Source organism: Fusarium sambucinum, chromosome II (genome assembly GCF_050947815.1).
Source record: "Fusarium sambucinum isolate potato_lamoka chromosome II, whole genome shotgun sequence".
Lineage (NCBI taxonomy): Eukaryota > Fungi > Ascomycota > Sordariomycetes > Hypocreales > Nectriaceae > Fusarium > Fusarium sambucinum.
The window spans coordinates 515,078-536,752 of record NC_139293.1 but is presented as its reverse complement, the minus strand read 5'-3'; the positions used below and the strand labels follow the sequence as shown (position 1 = coordinate 536,752).

Genomic DNA, 21,675 nt, shown 5'->3' with positions numbered 1-21,675 from the left:
TAAGAAACAGAAAAGCTTGTGTGTTTGTCTGTGCTATTTCACCCTCGGTCTTTGTCTTGAGCTGTTACAAACAGACAACCTCGGAAACCAAGCAAGATTGGGTACTGTGATTGACACAATGTGATGATAACTGACAATCACAAATTCCGCCCTCTGTTATCAGAATCGCCCTTGCGTCGGAAGATGTCTTTCCATCTCCCTTGCGCCAAGTGACAGTGACTCAAGGGAGACACAACGTGATGTGAGGCCTGCCACAATGCATGTTTTACTGAACTCGGCGCTGTATCCACTGTGATTTAATGGTGGCTGGTCTGGGGGCGGCTAGTCACCGTTGGTTCCTGGACCGTAGGCGTTCATTCACCTGAATAAGGTTCTTGATGAATACGGGCAAAAAACAATGCAGTAATATCACTTGATCTGTTAAACTTTCTGATCGATGTAATGTTTGTCCCTACAAAAGCAAAAATAACTGCGAAATCCATCGGGCGTTGCATTTTGTTCCAGGCATCATCCCCGTATTCATCTCCACGTAAACGCGATTAACGAACAGCTGAAAGTCGATCAAAAGGTAACATTGGACAGTTACAGTGCAAAGATCCACTAGATTTGAGCCACTGAATCGTCCAGCCAGCCTCCATCACAATCACCATCGCCGGTGAGTTCCGAGACCTGTCTTGAACATTGTCATTATTGGAAGAGGCGTTCATCTCCTTTCTTTTTTTTTCACTTTCTCCTCATTCAAGATACGATACCCACTTGGTATCTGACAACGCGGTCCGCACCTAGAGCCTTGTCTAGACAAGAACCCCCCAGTCTGACTTTTTGGCAGATCTTAATTTCGATCAGACACATGCGATAGCCTAACAACAACTGGGTTCCGCGTTACAAAATTACAAGGCCCAGTTCAAAAACGCTAAACAGTGAAGTGATCAACACAAAGTCTTGTCGTCATAACCCTATTTTGATCCAGTCATCTGTGTTACACCGGCGTCAAACTCTCCATCATCATTTTGCCCGCCTTCTCATTTGCTGCCCAATGCTTTTTATGCGCAACGTCCTCCCACGCGGGAACAAGGTTACAGTAAAGTCAGAGCGTGCATTCATTAGTCAGGTCCTCTGAGTCAAAACACAGTGAGACGTTGAAACGTGTTCATGGCAGTACAAAGCTCGTTTTTTCTTGTGCCATCTCAACGTTGAATATCCGTTCTTCAATGCAGCGTGCCTTTCTAGACAATATCCATTTTCCCACAGCTGCATATGTCTGCGGTGCACCCGGCGCTTTGGTAGCACCTTGTGGGCTCTCCAGGAGATTACCGTGGAGACAGATCTGCATTGCAACATAAAACAACTCACGGGTTATTTTCCGCTCCATGCGCCCCAAAAAAAAACAGAGGGTAAAACACGTGCACAAGCAGACAATCTCTCCAATCGCGCCTGAAGCTGACGCAACAAACTTTCAGGGTCGCATTATGTTGATCGCGCCCTGACATAGCAAACATGCAAACAAGAAGTATGGAAGTCGATCAGGATTCAGTGTTCCAAATCCTCCGAGTTCCATGCTAATCAAGATCCAATTGCTCTTCTCACTGGTTGGTCGGCATGTCACCTTTGACACGATCTTGCCGAGTCGGCGCTACAACCCTCCCTCATCCTTGTACCAGCTCTTCATGGGGTTGACATTAAAAGGAAAGGATCAGCAGCGCTCAGCCGAAACATATCGGAGACATGACAAGGTCAACGAATCTAGCGTGACACCATGTTACGATGCCGGTAATGGCAGTTTTATTGCTCCTTACAGAACCAGCTTCTCGGGAAGAACGTTTCCGTGTAGAATACACTGTGATATAATCTCGTGTACTTTTTCCCGGTGTAATCACAGATGCTAATTCTCCTCCCGTTCTGCTAGTCCCAGCCTAACTTGTGAAAATGCCGCTGCCAAGCACCCTAGACAAATTGACTGCCGGGGTCAAGTGTGTACCCTGAATTTCATGAATAGTAATCCATCGTCACCAACACAGTCCCTTACTCGAATATCCTTGACAGGTTTTGGACAGGCCAAGCTCTCGCATCGCGAAATTTATCAACAACGCCCCTCAATGCTTTTCGCTCATACTCATCAGTGAAGAAATCCCCATACAACTCCATCCCAAACGCAGCATGAACCAAAGCAGGTGGACAACCTGGATGACAAAGACTAATGCCGCATAAATCCAGTATCATCTGTCGGACCTGATTCTCAATCTCTCTCCACTGCGCACGTGTTGATGAATTCCCTCTACTTTGACGTCAATAAGCGATCTTCAAAAATAAAATTAGATTTCGGTAGTCAACGTACCCGAGGAAAGGATTCTCAGCCATGAGAACCATCTTGGCTATGATGCACAGCTGCATGCTTGTCACCTCGAGCGCGGACGAGTACCAGATAATCGGGAAGATCTCCCCATTAGACCTATCAGCCGGACGAACGTAAAACGGCTGATACTCCCTCAAAGCTTCCTCTTCGAGAGTTTCGCCCTGTTTCTGTAGTCTCACTACTCAGCAATGGGTCAGCACAGGTGTAATCTCGGGTAATAGGTAAAAACGCACACCACTCTTGTTCAGACCCATCAGCCCATCGCCACTTTGCTACCTGTGCCGTGTGAAGGACAATCTTGTTAGCTTTTGACGCGCCGAGACCGTATTCCGCGTCCAGAACCATTTTTGGCGGGTGCCGTTTCGTGAAAGAGTGGTAGAGCTCCTGGCGAACGGCCATCCAGTATGCCGCTTGGATGAGGGATCGGCGACCGAACAGGGTCCTTGACGGTGGACTTCTCAGGACGGCATCAATGATGGCCAAGAAATTCACCTGAGGCTTTGGCATTTGTGTTTCTTTTCCGTGTTGATTCCGCTCTTGCTCGTCTTGTTCGCTGCTGCTGTCTTCTTCATCGTCGATCTCTTCTAATTGACGAAGAATGACTGAACACTAAGTGAGCGTTTATGTTACATTCAATTCATTGATGTAATCTTACCAGCTGTCGCTATTATACTCTCGAGCTTTTCGTCGTCTTGGATAGTGTGAAAATCTCGGAGTGCAGGGATACATTTAAGCGTGTATTCTACCGCGTCATGAGGTGTAAGCTTGGGCAGTAATTGGCCCTGATATAATATTCCTTGTGGCGTTTTATACTTTGGTAAACGGCTTAGATGGCGGGCCGATAATGCGAATATCGCATAGAGTAACGGCGGGTGATGTCGAGCTCTAATGGGCACAACAAGCTGAAAATGCCTTCTCTCATCGCAAAGATCCAGCTGATCCGGTTAGTACGTTTTGATATTTTCGACGAAGTTACCTAGACATACCCAATGTGACAGCTCTTCCACGAAATACCGTAGCAAGCATGCCTCCTGTGGATCTTGGAGCGGAAATCTCGTCGATTCCGCAGAACTGTACGTCTGGTTTCCTCTTGGAGACGGAACATGATCTCTGTTCTGGTCATGCGGTGCACTGTAGGGAGATGGCTGATCATGGCTCGCAGAGTAGACACTTGAAACACTTTGTTGATCCGTGGGTGATCGACCTGCCCCTTGCTGCCAAGGTGATGACGGATAACTCGGTGAGTTTCCAGTTGATTGCGGCGTGGTTGTAGTCGGATATATCGGAGGAATGTTTCTCATACTGTCGTGAAAGGGTGGTAATTCTCTTTGGGCATGTGATGATGGGTCATTATGATCTGCTATGAACCTTGGGGACCTGCCGCTATCTACATCAAAGTAGCTCCGGGGGCTACTGGCAACTGTGTCGGCTTTAGTATTCTGCCATTGGCTTCTTGATGATTGACTGCTTTGACTTACAGTCTCTGACCTCGCTGTTAACCCAAGTCTGACTAGTCAGAGGTGCAGTCGATGCATTGCGAAAGACGGTCTTTTTGGCTGGTCGAGCACAAGGTAAGTTCTTGACGATGCAACGATGACATCTAGGTTGTCCCTCGTCACCTAAACTCATTAGCTTTTCTCATATATCTGTAGTCTCGGTGGATTTATTCACATTTAACATGTTTATCTGAGAATTGTCAGTTTTCCAATTGCCAATTGACTGCCAGACATTTATCACCTTTGCATTGAAGACATGGCCTCTTGACCACTGGCATCGTTTTAAGACTCTATTTTAAATATCGAGAGTAAAGACTGCCCAACTGTAGAGAGTTCTGATGTCAAGACGTTGTCCCCCGCCTGTAGTCTACGGCTCCAATGAGTTTCAATTCTTTACTAATCACGTGCTGTAATCCGCTGTTCTCTCCGAGACTGACGCGACAGTTTACCCTACAGCTTTATTTTCGGACGCGACAACTTGCTATACGAGGTTAAAGACGCGTCTTTTTATGATAAAAAACATGATTAATATTTTTATTGATTACTTTGGCTAATAATTCGTACATTTTAATCATATTTGGTTGTGTCTGTAGCGTTGTGCTGTGCATTGTTTTGGTTTAGCGTTATTCACGGTGAGGATTCCTGTCAGCATCAATGACAACGCAGTCCTTCACATTTATGATACTCTTATCTCCATCTTGTACTGTCAAACTCCCAAAATGTCGCGACAAACTCGCTCTGCTGCTAAAAGATTGACCCGTGTTCAACTATCAACTCCTCCAATCAATTCTCCACTCCGCCCAACTCAACCATCACCATTAGAAACACGTCTCTTCGCCAACCCCCAAGAATGGGAATCTTATCTCACCGACAACCACCCCACAAATCCTTCAGGCCTCTGGCTAAAAATCGCCAAAAAGTCCTGCGCAATACCCTCAATAACATACGACCAAGCCCTCGACACAGCCCTTTGTCACGGCTGGATCGACGGCCAGCGCAAATCCCTCGATGGAACACACTTCATCCAGCGCTTCACGCCGCGTCGAAAGGGAAGTCTGTGGTCGCAGCGTAACGTGAAAAAAGTGGACGTGCTTATCGCAGACGGAAAGATGAAACCTGCTGGACAAGCTGAAATTGACGCGGCGAGAGAGGATGGACGGTGGGAGAGGGCGTATTCATCAAGTAGTAACGCGTCTGTACCTGATGATTTTCAAAAGGCATTGGATGAGAATAAAGCAGCGGGGGACTTCTTTGCGGGGCTAGGAAAGACAAAGAAGTACGTTTTCATTCAGCGGTTAGAAACTGCGAAAAAACCAGAGACGAGATCAAAGAAGATTGAACAGTTTGTGTCACTTCTTGCGAGTGAGAAGAGTTTATAGTCCATCGCTGGAAGACGTTCTATCGTGTATTAAATATTTAATCTAGCTTTAGAGGATTTTCTGTTTGTAACCGGTTTGAAGTAGTGAAATGAAATGAATAATGAAATATTATTAAATCAGTAATCATCCTCGTCGTAATCTTCTCCTTCGCCATCGGAGTCGTCGGCCATGCCCATCATAAATGGGTTGCGCTCCTCGTCATCGTCCTCTTCATCGTCCACACTGTCTTCATCTGCAGTCCTGCTGCTGGCATCGTCCGAATCCTCATTGTCGATAGGATTATCTTCGCGGTGGAGACGTAGACGCTCTGCTAGAGATAGCTTTGCGGGCGGCGCATCTTCTTCATCCGAGTCTTCGCTTTCTTCGCTGCTGGAGGAGTCGCTTGCATTGTCCGACTCTTGTCTTGAGACACCGCCTTGATCATCGTCATCTTCGTCATCAGATACCAACGCTCGTGACCTCTTTCGACTTCGCTCTGGCTGAGAAACTTGCGGTTCATCATCTTCATCGTCGGAGTCCACGATGACTCTAGCGCGTTTTGTCGAAGGCTGGACATCTTCGTCTTCTTCGTCGTCCGAGTCTGAAACCACGCGACGTTTGCGACCACGCTGCACAGGCGCAGACTCAGGCTCTGGTTCTGGTTCAGAAAAGTTGGCTCCCACACCATCGTCATCGTCACCATCCTCGTCCTCGTCGTCGGAAATCTGGTGGAGTTGTCGAGCAGGTGCTGGTGACCCACTGGCTAATGAGATACCGTCATCATCTGAATCCTCGTAGGTCTCGATGATCTCGTTGTCGTCAATTCCGTCACTTTCATATTCGTTCAAATCCGGTCCATTATCGTCGTCGTCGTCATCATCCGCTTCCTCATCCGAACTGTCGCTATCGTCGCCATAGTCAGGCCCGAGTGTTTGTAGCAACTCGAATCTTCGCAGTCCACGCTCATACTCAAAAGCAATCATAGGCCATGCCTTGATCCCTCTTGTCTCCAGAATGCTGCCGAGGGGATCTGGTAGGTCGTCCCATGTATCTCTGTTGATCTGATATTTCGCAAAGTCAGGGTGTCGCTCCAAATCGGGCCAGCACCACAGGAACTGCAAATCTTCTCCCAGACCAGGTTGTTTTTCGTATGTTTCTGTTCCGCAGTGGTTGACCAAATCGGACGTGCACCACTGCAGGCTCGACTTCTTGCAATCCGTGCCTGAAACGCTGACGTAGAATGATTCGAGCTTGGTAAATTCCTTCAATAGCTCGGTAAGGATGTTATTATCAAGCTTACTGAGGATATCAGGCCCACCAAGCGCAAGGTTCTTGACTTCGCTAGCAAAGCCGGGCAAATGAAAAATATGCTTCAGCGCATCAGGATAAGGAAGGCCGTTAACAAGAACAACATCTGACTTCTGGTTGAATCGAACAGTGGCGTCTCCAGACCCTGCGTCTATACTGAGGGAGTTAGGAAAAGCGTTTGTCGCAAAAGCGCGAGATTCCTGGTGGACTGCGAAGACTGCGCGCAGGTTTTTCGTTTGGTCCTCGAGCGCAAGGCCGTCGTGAACAGTCCATAAGGCATCACCGTCGGATCTGAGGTGCCTTGAAGCTCCCCAGGAAATAACGAAGTCGAGAACACGATAGCGAGCGCGCAGTTCTGGGCAGAACAATTCCCAGATGCGATGGCGCAACTCTATGGGCAGCCGACAAAATTGCGGAAAGTATTCGTCGGTTGAAACTGATTTGAAGTGACTCTGGTACTCATCTTCGTCGTCACTGGATTCCGAATCGCTGCCTTCAGCGGCCATGGTGTCGAGCAATCCTCCACCGTCCGAATCATCAGAGCTTTCGTCACTGGAGTCATTGTTGTCGCTTGAATCATCTTCGCTTTGAGATCTGTCGTCTGGCCTTTCATTTTCGCTCTGATCGGATTGAGATTCGGCCATGCTCGACATTTTGCGCGCGCCGCGGGAGGAAACCAAAAAGAATTGTGAAGGGCGCGATGAGCTTGACAAAGAAGCTTTGATGAGATTTGGAGGCAGGATGAGATGAAGGCACGTGCACGCGCGGTCACGTGGATAAGCGCCACCGCGGAGATGAGGGGAATAAACTCAACTTGGGCATCTACGCAGGTACAACAGTACCTAATCACAATTGTCTCATGCTTACAGAGTTAGTTTATACTTCCTACCCTATTACATCAAAAAGGTATTGATCTATTCTTCCAAGTCATAGTTTAACCTGTTCTGAATGTATTTTTAACCAGATGATTTAGCTTTATAAACTATGTCAGGCTTCGAGGCATTAGGAATGGCATGTGCTGTCTTCCAAACCATCAGCTTCGCTCAAGAAACGACTCTATTTTGCATGGACATATACCGTGGTCAGAAAACGCCTGACTCTGTCCTTGAAGAAAATGCCTCGGCTATGATCCAGACGGCAAATCGCGTCCAGGCCTTTTGCAAGGCAGCAACTACGCCACAAGAGAAATGTCTGATTGATGTTGCCGAGAAATGCACGTCAGTTGCGACAAAACTTTCGTTTGAAGTGGAAAAGATCACTGAGCTTCAAAGGAAAGGCAAAGGAAATGTTGCCGTCGCATTGCGCGGTGCATTGAAGTCTTGGAGTAAGAAAAACAAGATGAATGATCTGGGTAACAACCTACGTCAGTACACGGAGACGTTGCAGACTCTGTTGATTACCCGTATTTGGTTAGTTCTATTTGACTACAATATCTAAATAAAGCTAACGTTAACGTCCATAGCGACCAAAATGAAGCTGGTCTGCTGAAACAGCGTCAAGGCTTTGACAATCTTGACCAGGGCCTTAAAGCCTTCATCTCGCGTATTGCGGAAGGTCACAAAAAGATGGAGAATCTTTTTCAGGACGAGGGGCAAAAAACCCGAGAGCACGTCACTGATGAAGCCAACCGAACTGTGGAATCTGTGAATGCTCATATCACGGCACAAGCTGAGGATCTGGAAATGAGAAAGGCCATGTCATCCCAGCACCAGCGTCTTCTTGAAAGCTTCAAGTTTAAAGAGATGAGGGAGCGAATGAACGCTATTACTGATCCGGAAGATGCTTGTTTTGACAGGATACTGGAGTCATTCGAGAAGACGGCCCAAGGCAAGATAGGAAGCCCCTCTGGGACCACCAAGCCCACAGCGAGCTCCGAGGACTCTGTCGAAAGCTCTTTCGAGGCCCATTCCGAGGACTCACTTGAGAAGATAGATCGACTTTGGCAAAGCTTTGCGGATTGGCTTCAATCAGATGGGCAACTGTTTTGGATTCAGGGCAAACCAGGATCTGGCAAAAGTACTCTTGTCAAGTACATTGCAAGCAAGGAAGTCACCCAAATGTTATTAGATCAATGGAATCCCAATACCAGAATACTCACGCACTTCTTTTGGAAGCTCGGAACATCTTTGCAGAACGACATAAAGGGTCTCTACTGCTCCCTATTATATCAACTCCTGGAAGGCAAGAATGAGCTTCTTAGCAGCACAATAGAATCCTTTCCCGTTTCGAAGACCAAAGAGTCTTATCATGACTGGTCAGTTTCGGAGTTGTATGGAATTTTACTGAAGGTCTTGGAGCTGGGAACGGATAAAGGGAGCTTGTGCATCTTTATTGACGGCCTTGACGAGTTCGTTGGGGACTGTGGGCAAGAGGCCATCTTGAAGATACTCTCAGATTTCAAGCGGTTGACAAATGTCAAGGTTTGTGTCACTAGCCGACCGGAGCCGTGGCTGAAAGAAGAGCTGGATACAGTTCCTGATCTCAAACTTCATGACTTGACGGCACCGGATATGAGAAATTGGATTCAGGGGAGACTCCAGCAATTTGACAGAAAGCGCACATTCAGCCCATACTTCTCTTTTCACTTGGTTCATGGACTTCTGGAAAAAGCAGGAGGAGTATTCCTCTGGATCTGTCTTGCAACACAGAGTATTATACGCGGCATAAAAAACAAAGACTCGGAGGAACTATTAATGTCCCGACTAGAGCAACTTCCGGAAAAACTCGAGGACATGTACTACGATATGTGGAAGAGATTGGGTGAGGATGAGCCTCTTTATCGAAATTCAGCAGCCAGATACATGCGTTTTATGGTCGGATTTCAATCCATGAAGACCAAAAGAGCATATGCACTCTGCCCTGGATTTGACAAGTCAAGCCAACTCACTGTCATAAGGATGGCATGCGCAAGTCGGCCGGATGTTCGAAGGACACTGACTACGCTCACTGAAGAAGTTGATTATGACATGTTGGACGCGCTTTGCGAATCTGTAGAGAATACCATTCTCACAAATTGCGCCGGCCTTCTTGAAGCTTATCCCTCTCCGCATCTCTCATTCTTCCACAATCCATTGTCAAAAATGACTCGCAGAATTGAGTTTGTTCATCGCACAGCCTATGACTTCCTTATAAATACAGAGGCAGGCCGAAAGATACTCAGTAATAGCGAAATGTCAGGTTGTGAGGTGGAAGTATTGATGTTTGACGGGTTTCTATGCCTGCTACGAATACTGCATCATGCATTCGATGGCCGTTACCCCTCTACCCAGGTAGTTGAAATGTTGCCGAGATTTTTAACCCTTCAAGACTCAGAAAGCGATAAAGAGAAAGTGAAGGATCTGTGGACGACAATAAGGTCATTCTATGTGAATGGGATTCTGGCCAACAACTATGACTATTACCAATGGCCACCGTCTCCGTTTGCCTCAGCAACGGCAACACTCGGAACAATCTTCGATTTGGAGGTAAAAGACATGAATTCGAACATGGCGACCAGTGTTCTGCAAAATATTCCATGGCATATCATAAGATGGGATGAGAGAAGCGCTGTACCAATGTCCGGACTACGGATGCTTCTTTCACAAGGCGCTGATCCAACCGCTGTCTTGTCATACACAACGCTCCACGTTGTTTCAGACCAGCAATATGTTTCAGATCAGCTCAATGGAAAGCGGATAAACGCTCTGTGGGACTTTCTCCATCATACACAATGGGTCATGTGGCAGAATGGTAGCGGAAAACGGACGACACCGACCCATGTCGTGGAAATCGCTGCAGATATGCTACAGAAATGCCCAAGCGTCGGTCAACATGGACTTTTACTACGGAGAGAGAATTACACTTCACAAAGAGACCCATCCTACTTTGAATCCAGTCTCAATATCTACAACAAGCTTCGTCATGGGTCTTGTATCCCATCTATCCTCTCAGCAAACGTGGCTTACCTGCTGGATTTAATGCTATGGTTCTTACCGCAGGAAGAAGAAACCAAACTCAAGGATCAAGTTCAATTCATTCGGAGCAAGATCGAGGATCCAATCATCTCATTAAGACTATTTGCCCTCCCCCAGGATGAGCACAGCTTGAAATGTTTTCAAGTCATTGATGAACAGCCATTTCGAGGCTTAGTCGACATAATAGATGCGCAGGAAAGGAACTTGCGAGAGTTTGAAGACTTTGTGGAGTGGTATGATAGAGCCATCTCACTGACAAAAGACAAATCATTCGTTACGGAGATTGATCCAAGATATGTCCGAAGGTCTTTAGTCGGAAAAGATCAACTTGGATCGTACGAATTATTTGAAGATGGGTCTGAACAGTCTGAGGAGATATGGAGAGAATTGGAGAGTACACGTAGATTTTATAACAACTTGCAATCCTTACTTTAAAAATTAGATACTTGCTATAAGTCTATACAAAAACTATTCCCTAATCCTTTGTTGTAAACATAAAACGATCTGGAAAAAGACATCGAAGATTATATTTATATCGACTAGTACTATCACTATGAGAGACCCCATGAGAGTATTCTCAAGACAATAATAGTTATCGCACGGACGTGAGCGTCGTGTGACATCTCAGTCTCTTTCCATCTGAGCTTGCAATGCCCCTACTAGTACCAGGAGCTGCCATCAACCAGAATCCGCAAAATGTACTCATCCTCCCCCCCCTTACTTGTTGATCGATAATTTAATGGCATCCAAGTTCCTTGGTATTAAGGAATTCCGCCCAAGTCCGGTTAATATTCCCTTTCTACTGCTTGTAGCAGGGTGTGCGGCCCTGGGCGGTAATTGCGCCGATGCTAACGTACTTGCCATCGGCGTTGCAAGCAGTGCCAGCCTCCAGAGGATTGTTGGGGTTTGTTGCACCGTCGGCTCTGTGGGCATTACGACAAGCGTTGGGGCAGTTCAAATTGCCGATCGCGGCGTCCTAAGAAAGAAAATCATGTTAGAACCATTCTTAACATGTAACTATCTAAGTCCAACTTACAGAGTAAACACAGCAGTGAGAGGCATCCTGGAAAAGGCATTGGCAGTACTGAGCAGCTTCAGCAGTAAAGGCGCTGGCAAGAAGCACAGCAACGAAAGATAGAGCGCGAACCATACTGGCGGTAAGAAGATGGTGTTTGAAAGAGTATTGAGTTACAAATGTAGAGGTTGGAAGTACCGGGTGATTGAGTGAATGAGTGAGGTTGTTCGGGTACTATTAACGCTTTATATACCTCCTGGTGCCTGTTAAATCGTAATATCTGAATTGTGTTTTGCGAGGTGATATAGATAACAGGGTGGATCTTTGCTCCAGGACGGACATACGGACTAGACTAGGTACCTTGATTGGACAGTATAATTAAGTAAATCTTAATAATCTTCTGAAAGTTTTCAAACCATTCAAGACCATATCAGTATGCCATATGGCCTAACCCTTTCACAGCTGTGCCGATCAGCGGTGTGAGGACTCCAATTTTCTACAGTGGAGAGCGTGCAAACAGGCCATTTCTATAACAAAAGATCCTTGAGATTCTGGGAGATAATAGAGTTTGTAAATGTATACGCGAGTCCCCACTGCAATCAGGCCAGCGAAAAAGCTGGAACTTAATTTAATCAAGGACGTTTTATAGTCAAGATATAGCTAAAGATTAAACAGCGACATGAATCTTCGGCTAAGTGTATAGTGACTGCACTATCGATGTTGAAATGCACATTACTACTATGAAGACTGGGCGAATATACCTAGCAAACGTCTGTTAGAGCCCTGTAGGATGAGAGACTACCCTAGATGACAAACACTCTCATCGTCCAGCGTCAGCTCATCAAGGTACGAGGACCAATGTAACAGGGGCGCTGAAAGTAATAGCAATCAGAAACTTCTGCGATCTGACTCGGAAATGAAGTGCCGTATAGTATAGTGACAGAACCATAAAGTTACACGTGTTGTTAATGCCTCAATTTTTAATTTACGAACTTGGATTAATGGCTCGACACTTCGGGATCTACAGTGCTCGATATGATGACGCGGGTCTTCGGCACGCGGCTCTTCGGCAGTTGCAACGTCAAAGAATATCCACTGTTGTTCTTCGGCTGAGAGTTCCATAACAAAAACTTGTCATGGGCGGGTTACCTAAATTAGACAAAAGTCATGACTTTCCCAGAACGGGAAAATACATAGCATTGTAATGTTGGTACTTTTGATTTATCTGATCTGCGTTTCAAACAGCTGTGAATTAACTTTCTGCTCATGACTTAGACGCAGGGGCAGATCTTACCAAAAGAGGCAAGTCGAGTAGGACCCCGATTTTAAGATGACAGGTCCCTGTTAACGCTGTGCGACATGACACGTGGGGAACACCCGACTCATGCATATTCATTTTATCCACCACTAGAAATTACTGTCATATCTCTATTCTCGTATTTTAACGACCCTAGATCTGAGAAACTTTACGCTAAAACAGAAACCTGCTTCACAGAGACTCCTGTCAACAACGTGCCACCTGACGTAGACTACTGCAATTATTGATCAAGGGAACATGATGTGCATTAGATCTGTTGGACTAGCGACTAGTGACGGTGATGTCTATACGTTACCTGTCACCCGGATGTATTATGCAGTCTTGGTTAATAACGGCGATACTACCTTCCCCCCAGCAAGCCTTGACAATAGTGTTATTCATATTAACTGACCAATCCCAGCATTCCCTGCATTGCTATCACCCCACCGAAACATTAGCTGATGCTCACGAGTCACGAATTTCCGATCGCAATGTAGACACTGTTATGTAGGACTCTGATAGCAATAAAAACTATAGGAGCCTTTTTCCTATGGCCTGTCATGTAGGAAGCCTTAAGTCCCTAAATTTACACCCCCGCTCCCATCTTCTTAGCAGAATCGTTTGAGCCCCATTCATCCAGTCGAAACTTGCTAAGAATCACGTGGTCCGTTCTAGTCTCGGCAACTTCGGCGCCATCCTCCATGCCACTCACTAGCAAAGGTGTGTGCACCGTTGGCGTTACAGTTGGCTTCGCCGCTTGGCCCATTGTCTAAGCAGAGGCTGTTGCAACGGTCCTTTCTCAGGCCATATTCCTGTTGAAAGATTGCTCAGTCAGTCTAGTTTTAATCTCAAGTTCAGACGTAGGAAAACTCACGACGACACAACAGTGGGAACCGTCCTGGTAAAGGCATTGACAGAAACCGTCAGCCGTCACACTGACGACGGCGGCAAAAAGGGCAATAATTGAGAATGCGCGGACCATTTTGACGTGAGATGGAATAGTACTTGAGTATGAAGGGAGGTAGATTCGTAAAACGATGGGAGTAAGCTATTGAAGAAGGTTGTTAATGGTTTGTCTGAGAGAAGTCTTAACAATATCGCCTCTTTATAGATCTGAAAGTTATAAAGACATTCCGAGTTGTTAACGTAAAACCATAAAGACAATCCATCGGAAAACTCGGCACTGATTATGCCTCACCGTTATTCAAAAGGGCGGGGCGTTGAAGTAGAGTTTGTTAGCTGAGATTAAGAAATGCTGATCCCTTATCAACGACTCGCGTCATTGCAGGTTAATAAATCACCTTGAGAGATATGTTATATCTGAGCTAGAGAAATAACAAGATAGGAATACCCGAATGGGTTGGTGCGGTTATGTGATTTAACTTTCACAGGTCAAGGGATGCGTGGCCAGTATCCGCTTTAAGAGCAAAAGGCCATTATGAACCCACTACGACGGGCGTAACAGTCAGCCAGTATTCAATATAAGTCATGACCTTTTCATAACTATTTTGCGAGACTTTTTCTTCCGTTATTTTAACTTCTGTTCTTTCCTCATCTCTGCCTCTCAACCAATCTCCCAGGAAATCACAACTTTAAACCAACCACTACCATGGTGCGCCTTCTGAATATCGCTGCCATGCTCTTCGCTGGTTTTGTTACTGTCCAAGGATGCACCCACTGCCAGTGCTTATACAGTGATGGATCTCACTGCTGCGTTCAGGAGGTAGGTGAACACTATTCTCATGCTCTTAGTCAGCCAGGAAGTCAGGTTATAACCATTGATCACAGCTACCCTCGGGCGGTGAAGCTGACTGCAATGCCCTCTGTGCCAACGCACAGCAGGCGGGCCCCAATCAATTCCAGCCTGGACCTTCGTGCAACGCTGGTGGCAAGAACGCCTGCGTTAGCACCTGGAACGCCCATGGCCGAAAGAAGTGTTATGGATACCCTAGCTAGATTGCTCACGCCAAATGATACAAGGGCCAAGGTGTATGTACAGCCGATGATGAATAGGTATTAAGTCAGATAGCTGCCTGGACGAAGGTACTCAAGAGCCAGCAAGGACAAGTTAATACGTGGGGACTTAGTAATTAAAGATATTTTGCCATATTACTCTGTCTCTATTGGAACTGACTTTCTTGTTTGGGAGTTGAGATGAGATGTGTCCTTTTTTTATTGCATATAGCACATTTGTTCAAGATTGATTTCAACCGTCCGACTGAAACAGTCATTCAACACTCCAACGTAACGTTCGAGATCCTCTCCGCAGTGAAAAGACTTTAACGCTGTACTCGAGTAATATCGGTACTGTTATCTTCTATACCCAAAGCTGCAGTCATCCCCGTCTTTCAACTCTATAGTGACCGAATCTTAAACGGTGTCTTTTTAAGTGGTATATTTTTAGACGCCTTTCCTAAAGGCACCATCTAAAATGTTGTCCAATTAGTCCAAAATGTTTCAGAAGGAGTTAAAATGCCAGTCAATTGCGACACGAGGCATGTTGATAGTACTAAGACACTAAAATCTGTTTATCACCGTATCTCTATACTTTGTACTTAATGATAGCGGTGGCTAGCCCTGGTTAATCTAAAATAAAGATAATATATATAACTATTTCAAGTAAAATAATCTTATTTATAAATATAGGCTTAGCTAAGTCTAAATAATTAATACTCTATCTATATAATATAATCTGAGATTACCTTATAGCTACTAGAGATATCTTATAGTAAAGAAGTATCTTATATTTATTATAGCCAGTGAAGCTTATAAAAAGCTATAGGAACTTCTAAAAAGAGCTTAATAACCTAGGAGATTCTCTTCAGTATTACAATAGTATTTAAATCCTTGTAAGATCTCGCTGTGTCCGATATTTCATAAGCAAGTATCGTAATTTAGAATCCGCCCTACATCTGGGTGGCTTGAGCTGTTAGATGTGATAACAACGGCGAATGGTACAAGAGGTATTACGATAGGAGCTACAAGGCAAGAATGGTGTTAAAAACTCCATCCCTATGTTACAGAACTGTTTATAGCGAAGATATAGAGTATAGTTAAGTTCAGCAACCTGCAGTAAAGGTTGACTAAATGTGTCAATATAGATGCTGGAATATATTCAATATGAAGTATTTAAAAGCAGGTTTATAATAACAAGATGAAGCCTTTTTATAGAAGTGATGTGTATGTTCTGAAACGTCTTCTGAAACATTCTACGCCACTGGATAGGTGGCATAGTCCCAGGCCTTGGCTCCCTTCATCAAGGTTTGGTCGAAGCCATCCTTGCCTCCACTGACGTACAGAAATTTAGTGAAAGGCACCAGAGCATGGTAAGCGAAGGAAGTGTTGCCTGGAACAAATACCACATCCCCCTGTATTAGTTCCCCGGCCTCATATCCGTCAATCGAGATGCTGAGCTTGCCTTCTTCAAGTTGAAACGCAACCGGTTCGCGCAGCTTGGTATTGATAGCACGTGTTCCTCCGATTTGATGGCTCATGGTCACAGTTCCCATCGTAAAGTTGCTACCAGTTTGGGCTTTGGTGGCTAAGGGAGCGATGAGCTGATAGGTATCACCAATGTTATTGAGGTACTTTGGCCCCCTATTTTTTGCGATAAAGTTTGGAGTAGTTGAGTCAACAGCGAGAGTGTTGGTATCGTTATGCCACTGTGACACGCCACCTGCCTGGCCATTCGAAAAGTCTTGTCGTGGTTCAAAGTCAAGTTGAGCAAAAACGTCAAATGACTCAAGAGCCGTGATGACATTGGGATCAGTGCCAGAGCTTGAATCGTTGAGAGCAGCTGGGACAAACGGAGTGCCGGTCTTGGACGAGAAGTCGTTGCCAAGAGCGACGAATAGTTCTTCAAAACCACCAGGATGAATGACACCAGTCATCTGGGTATCCGGATCGAGAACCTGAAAGGTATGTTTGGTATTATGGGGAACGGCACCATAATCCCCAGGAGTCAATTGTCGACCTTGTTGTGCCGACGAATTAGACTCTGCCCAGAGGCGAAACTGACCCTTGGTGCAGTAAAAGTTCTCGTAGTGGGCTTTGTGAATGTGCGGAAGAACTCCAAGCTCAGAGGATGACGGCGCATTAGTTTGGAGCAAGGTAAAGGCACCATCGGAGGCGTTGCCTGTTACAGAAAAGCGATACACCTGGGATCCTACCGACACGGCTCGTCCGAAGCCTTTGGGGAGGATATACGGACGAGGTGTGTCGGGTGCTTGGTCAACAATGAGAGGGTGGGATTTAGATTTCGGTTGTGATTGAGTTGAGGGTGCTGCAGTAGCCAGGGCCGCAAGGCCAGCCAACAAAGTGCTAGTTCTCATGATTGACGAGTTGAAAAAGTGGCTTGATGAAAGGCTGAGGGTGGGATGAGCTAAAGCATCTTAGTGGCGCTAATGCCTCATTAAATAAGACTATCCTTGAAAACCCTTCAATTCCCTTTTACCCTCTTATTAATTGCGATTTGCAGATAAATGGACTGAATCGTCATAACCCCTGCTTGGTCTGATATCTCATGACTCTGTGAGTGGACGGAATTACGTATGCAGGTTTCCATTCTGGCATCACTAGTCATATCTCCGTCAATGCAAATGAACGTCTTACCATATATGGGTAGGTGAACGAACGTAATGAGAAGGGCATATTTTGTTCGGCAATTCCGAGCTCGGCAATTCCGGAATTTCATGAGAATTTATGCTCCACTTGCCGAATCTATTACATAGCTAAAAGTCTGACCTCTTGGCCAGATACTCCACGGACAGACATGTACATACATCAAAGCGAAACAATAAGATCTTAAAACGTGAATCTTCGTTTAGCTTACTTAGTTCATGAGATAGTATAAGCTCATGGCTCTTTATTCACTCTTCCTTCTTTTATCCTTGGGAGGCTCGTAGACATGCTGCTACATTGAGTCTGAGCTTAGAATCCACTTATAACTTTTAAACACATTAATGATTTATAGGATAATTAGTTATTATTAGCAGCTATTTTTACCAGATAGGGTATAGAAAAGAGGATTAAAAAAGCCTTATTTTTTCTATAAAAGAAAGGGAATTAGCTTGCTATTTTAAGTAATAGAGTAGCTAAATTATATAATATAAGCTTAGCTAATTAAGGCTATATAAATATTAATATATCCCCTATTTAAATATTAATATTATAGGCATTTAAATAAATAATAGAGCTTTAAAATACTTTAAAATATACTTAATAAAATATTTAATTAGCTATAATATAAATAAAATAAATACTTATTAAATAATAATAAAATAAATAATCTTATAATTATAAAATATAGTATTATAGTATAATTATAAGTATATACCTTTTATATAAGAAATTCTTCTTTTTTTCTTTTTCTTTAATTATATTTTTATAATAATAAGCTTATTATAATACTTTATACTACTTAATGAAATATATACTTAATATTTATAATATTAATATATTATAGGCTAAAATTTAATTATCTGCTTATACCTTTAGTACTTTTATTATTTATTACCTTATAAATTAAAGCTTTTTAAGCTTATAATATCTTATAATAGCTAACTCTTAAGTAGCTTAATAAGAAGCAGAGAAATACTATATATATAGTTATTATATATATTATATAAGTAGTATATTAATAGCTAATATAGCTTATTAATACCCTTATTATTACTGCTAAGACTATTATTATTATCTTTACTTATAAGCTTTAATATTATAATTTAAGCTTAGTTTATATAATTTAATATTTTAAATAGCTTTTATTCCTTACTTATTATACTTTTTAAGGCATTAGCCTCTTATTAACTTTATTAATAAATAGTTTTTTATACCTTATTTAAAGTATTTTTATAATCTTTTTATAGAGATTAAAAAAGACTTACTTTATTATTATATTATTTTTAATAATTCTTAGTGCTATATATTATATTTTTTAGGTAATTATAATTTTAAGGCTATATAAATATACTTTATTTTTTTTAATTAAACTTCTTATTAATTTAAATTATACTTTTAGGCCTTTTTAATTTAATCCTTTAATCTATTAGCTAGCTAATATAATTAATAGGGTAAAAAGTAATATTCTTACTTTAAATAAGCTTAATAAGCTTAATAATATAAGTAAAGCTTTTTTTCTTTTTTTCTTTACTTAATTAAGCTTACCTTATTAATATATAAATTAATTTAATAATATAAAAGAAGAAAAAACTTAAGAAAAGTATTAAAAGGCTTTTACCCTTATTTAAAAAGAGATTTACTTTTTTATATTACTTTAATATAATAGAATAGGCCTTTATTACTTTAAGCCCTTTAGGCTATAAAGTTTTCTCTTTCTCTATTAAAGCTATTACCTTTACTTTTTAAATATAAATTTAATATTATATTCCCTAAGTATTATATATAAGCTAATATTATAAATAGCCTTACTAATAATATTGCCTTTAATACTTCTTTTTATATTATTATAACTAAGGTTATAGCTTTATTATAACTTTAGCTATAGCTATAAATACCTATTAAGTATATTAATTTTCCTTTTTCTATATACTTTAGCGCTTAATTTTTATATATATATTATATTAAGATATTTAAGCTATTCTTTCTTTTTATTATAAGGGAAATAAATAAATATATCTTTTTATATACTTTAGCGCTTTTTATTTTTTATTTCCTTGCTTTATAATAACCTATAATATATTTAAAAGCTCTTTAAAGTGCTTAAATTATTATTATAATAATACTTTTATAAGGCTATCTATTAATATATTAGCTATTAGTAAATATATAATTTTAAATAATTTTTTTAAATATTTTTACTTTAATTATATACTTTAAATATTAATATAATAAAGCCTTATAGTTATTTAAGAGCTTTAATTAATTATAAGTCTAATAGTTTATTAGTTATTATATTTAATATTATAAGGTAATTTTAAATTAAAATATAAATTTTAAAAAAGGTATTTTATTTTTATTATTTCTTTTACTATATACTTTAAAGGAAATAGCTTAGCTTTAGTAATTAAAGTTATTACTATTAATTACCTAAATATTTTCTAATAAATTACTTCTTTAAATAAGCTTATAAGATAGCTTTATAATAACTTCTATATATTTATATTATTAGTAAATAAAGTATTACTTATAATAATAAAAGCTTATAGCTTATTATATTTACTATAAGTTAAGCTATTAAATCTTATAAAATAAAGATAATAAATTACTTAAAGAATAGCTTTTTTATAATAAGTATTTAAATTAATAAGGAATTATAATAATAAGCTAGCTATAAAGGCAGTATTAGGTTATAATATAATTACTATATAAAGCAAGGATTTAATAATTTTTTAATATTTCTTTATTTTATTAAATAATACTTAGTCTTTATAAAGTAAAAGCTTTACTTATAAGATTAAAGTTAAGAGAAAGCTATTTTAAGTATTTTAGTTAAATTTAATTATTATTTTCTTAATATATAAATTATAATATAGAGAAATAATATAATTTAGCTAATCTTTAATAATCTTAATACTAAGAAATTACTTAGCTTTTAAGTTATATATAAATTTAAACCTTTTATTTCCTTTTAGGTATTTAATAAGCTTTAAAGTAATATTTAAGTTATTTTTATAATAAAAGATTAGGATATTATTAATAAAGAAGATTAAGTATATTTCCCTCTTTAAGTTATAAAAAAAGTAGGGTTTTTCTATATTTTATTTAAGTTTAAATTTATATAATTTAATAATAAATATATTAAACTAGAGCTTAAGTAAATCTTTAAGCCTATAAAGAGCTTAGTTAATCTTAAGGATAAAATTATATTCCTTAAATCCTAGGGGAAAGTAATAAAATATATAAAAGCTACTTTATTATCTTTATATATTTATAAATATATTCTTAATATTTAATTATTTAATTTTAAAATTAAATTAAATAGCTAAAGCTATTATTAAGTAAAAAGAATATATTATAAGTATTACTATATATATACTTTTAAGTATTATATTTTAAAAGTTTCTATATATTATAATTTATACTTTATAATATAGTAAAAACCTATTTTAATTATATTTATATATAAGTATTTACTTTATTAGTAAAAGCTTAATTATAGCTTTTTTCTATTTAACTTTTCTCTAGGTTTTCTTTTTAAAGAGCTTTATAATCTCTATATATATTATTTACTTAAATAGTATAGTAAATTAATACTTTTTAAGCTATTTCTATATTTTTAATATAAATAAAAGGCTATTTTAATAATATTTCTAGTTATCCTTAGGAATAGTTATTATTATAATCCTTATTTAAAGATTATTTTCTTTCTTATTAGCTATATAAAGAATTATAATAAATATTATTTTAAGCTTATTAAGATTTTTATATATTTTTTTTAGCTAATTAAATATAAAGAAAATATTAAATAAGTCTTTATAAAGCTTATATAATTATTAATTAAAGGTAATATTATACTTTTACTCTTTAGCTTCTTAAACCTATATATTTTAATATATTAATTCTTAAGCTAAAGTATAATTTACTTTATTTTTTAATTTTTTTAGCTAATCTTATAATTAAGCTAAAGGCCACTTTAAGTAATTATAATTTCTTTTTAAATTAAATATAACTTATACTTTAAAAGGCTTAATTAAGTTATTTAAAGCTTATATTATTATTAATAGTAATAATTTTCTTATTATTATCTATAGGCTATATTTAATACTTAATAAAGACTTAGCTTTAATTTTACCTATTTTCTAAGTATTTCTATTTAAATCTATTATTTCTTTATAAATAAATAAAATATTATTTACTTATAATAATAAGCCTATTATATTAATTCCTTTATTTATTTACTTATCCCTAAGGAAATTATTATTTATTTTAGCTTAT

General features: G+C 40.1%; 7 protein-coding genes across 7 annotated transcripts; 3 read left to right on the top strand and 4 right to left on the bottom strand.

The window, feature by feature from the left end:
• Positions 1-2,022: 2,022 nt before the first annotated feature.
• Positions 2,023-4,127, bottom strand: FSST1_006953 (uncharacterized protein; the record flags this gene model as incomplete). Its single annotated transcript, XM_083236518.1, has 7 exons — positions 2,023-2,275; positions 2,336-2,531; positions 2,587-2,955; positions 3,009-3,288; positions 3,340-3,773; positions 3,832-3,972; positions 4,091-4,127. The coding sequence occupies 7 exons, from the start codon at positions 4,125-4,127 to the stop codon at positions 2,023-2,025; spliced, it is 1,710 nt and encodes a 569-aa protein (XP_083082914.1).
• A 441-nt stretch (positions 4,128-4,568) lies between these two features.
• Positions 4,569-5,228, top strand: FSST1_006952 (uncharacterized protein; the record flags this gene model as incomplete). The annotated part of the gene is made up of 1 exon (XM_083236515.1): positions 4,569-5,228. The coding sequence occupies one exon, from the start codon at positions 4,569-4,571 to the stop codon at positions 5,226-5,228; it is 660 nt and encodes a 219-aa protein (XP_083082913.1).
• A 116-nt stretch (positions 5,229-5,344) lies between these two features.
• Positions 5,345-7,168, bottom strand: FSST1_006951 (2EXR domain-containing protein; the record flags this gene model as incomplete). Its single annotated transcript, XM_083236514.1, has 1 exon — positions 5,345-7,168. The coding sequence occupies one exon, from the start codon at positions 7,166-7,168 to the stop codon at positions 5,345-5,347; it is 1,824 nt and encodes a 607-aa protein (XP_083082912.1).
• Positions 7,169-7,499: 331 nt separating this feature from the next.
• Positions 7,500-10,903, top strand: FSST1_006950 (uncharacterized protein; the record flags this gene model as incomplete). Its single annotated transcript, XM_083236513.1, has 2 exons — positions 7,500-7,924; positions 7,978-10,903. The coding sequence occupies 2 exons, from the start codon at positions 7,500-7,502 to the stop codon at positions 10,901-10,903; spliced, it is 3,351 nt and encodes a 1,116-aa protein (XP_083082911.1).
• Positions 10,904-11,267: 364 nt separating this feature from the next.
• Positions 11,268-11,618, bottom strand: FSST1_006949 (uncharacterized protein; the record flags this gene model as incomplete). The annotated part of the gene is made up of 2 exons (XM_083236512.1): positions 11,268-11,444; positions 11,505-11,618. The coding sequence occupies 2 exons, from the start codon at positions 11,616-11,618 to the stop codon at positions 11,268-11,270; spliced, it is 291 nt and encodes a 96-aa protein (XP_083082910.1).
• Positions 11,619-14,389: 2,771 nt separating this feature from the next.
• Positions 14,390-14,736, top strand: FSST1_006948 (uncharacterized protein; the record flags this gene model as incomplete). The annotated part of the gene is made up of 2 exons (XM_083236511.1): positions 14,390-14,503; positions 14,569-14,736. The coding sequence occupies 2 exons, from the start codon at positions 14,390-14,392 to the stop codon at positions 14,734-14,736; spliced, it is 282 nt and encodes a 93-aa protein (XP_083082909.1).
• Positions 14,737-15,989: 1,253 nt separating this feature from the next.
• Positions 15,990-17,111, bottom strand: FSST1_006947 (RmlC-like cupin domain-containing protein; the record flags this gene model as incomplete). The annotated part of the gene is made up of 1 exon (XM_083236510.1): positions 15,990-17,111. The coding sequence occupies one exon, from the start codon at positions 17,109-17,111 to the stop codon at positions 15,990-15,992; it is 1,122 nt and encodes a 373-aa protein (XP_083082908.1).
• Between the last annotated feature and the right edge of the window lie 4,564 nt (positions 17,112-21,675).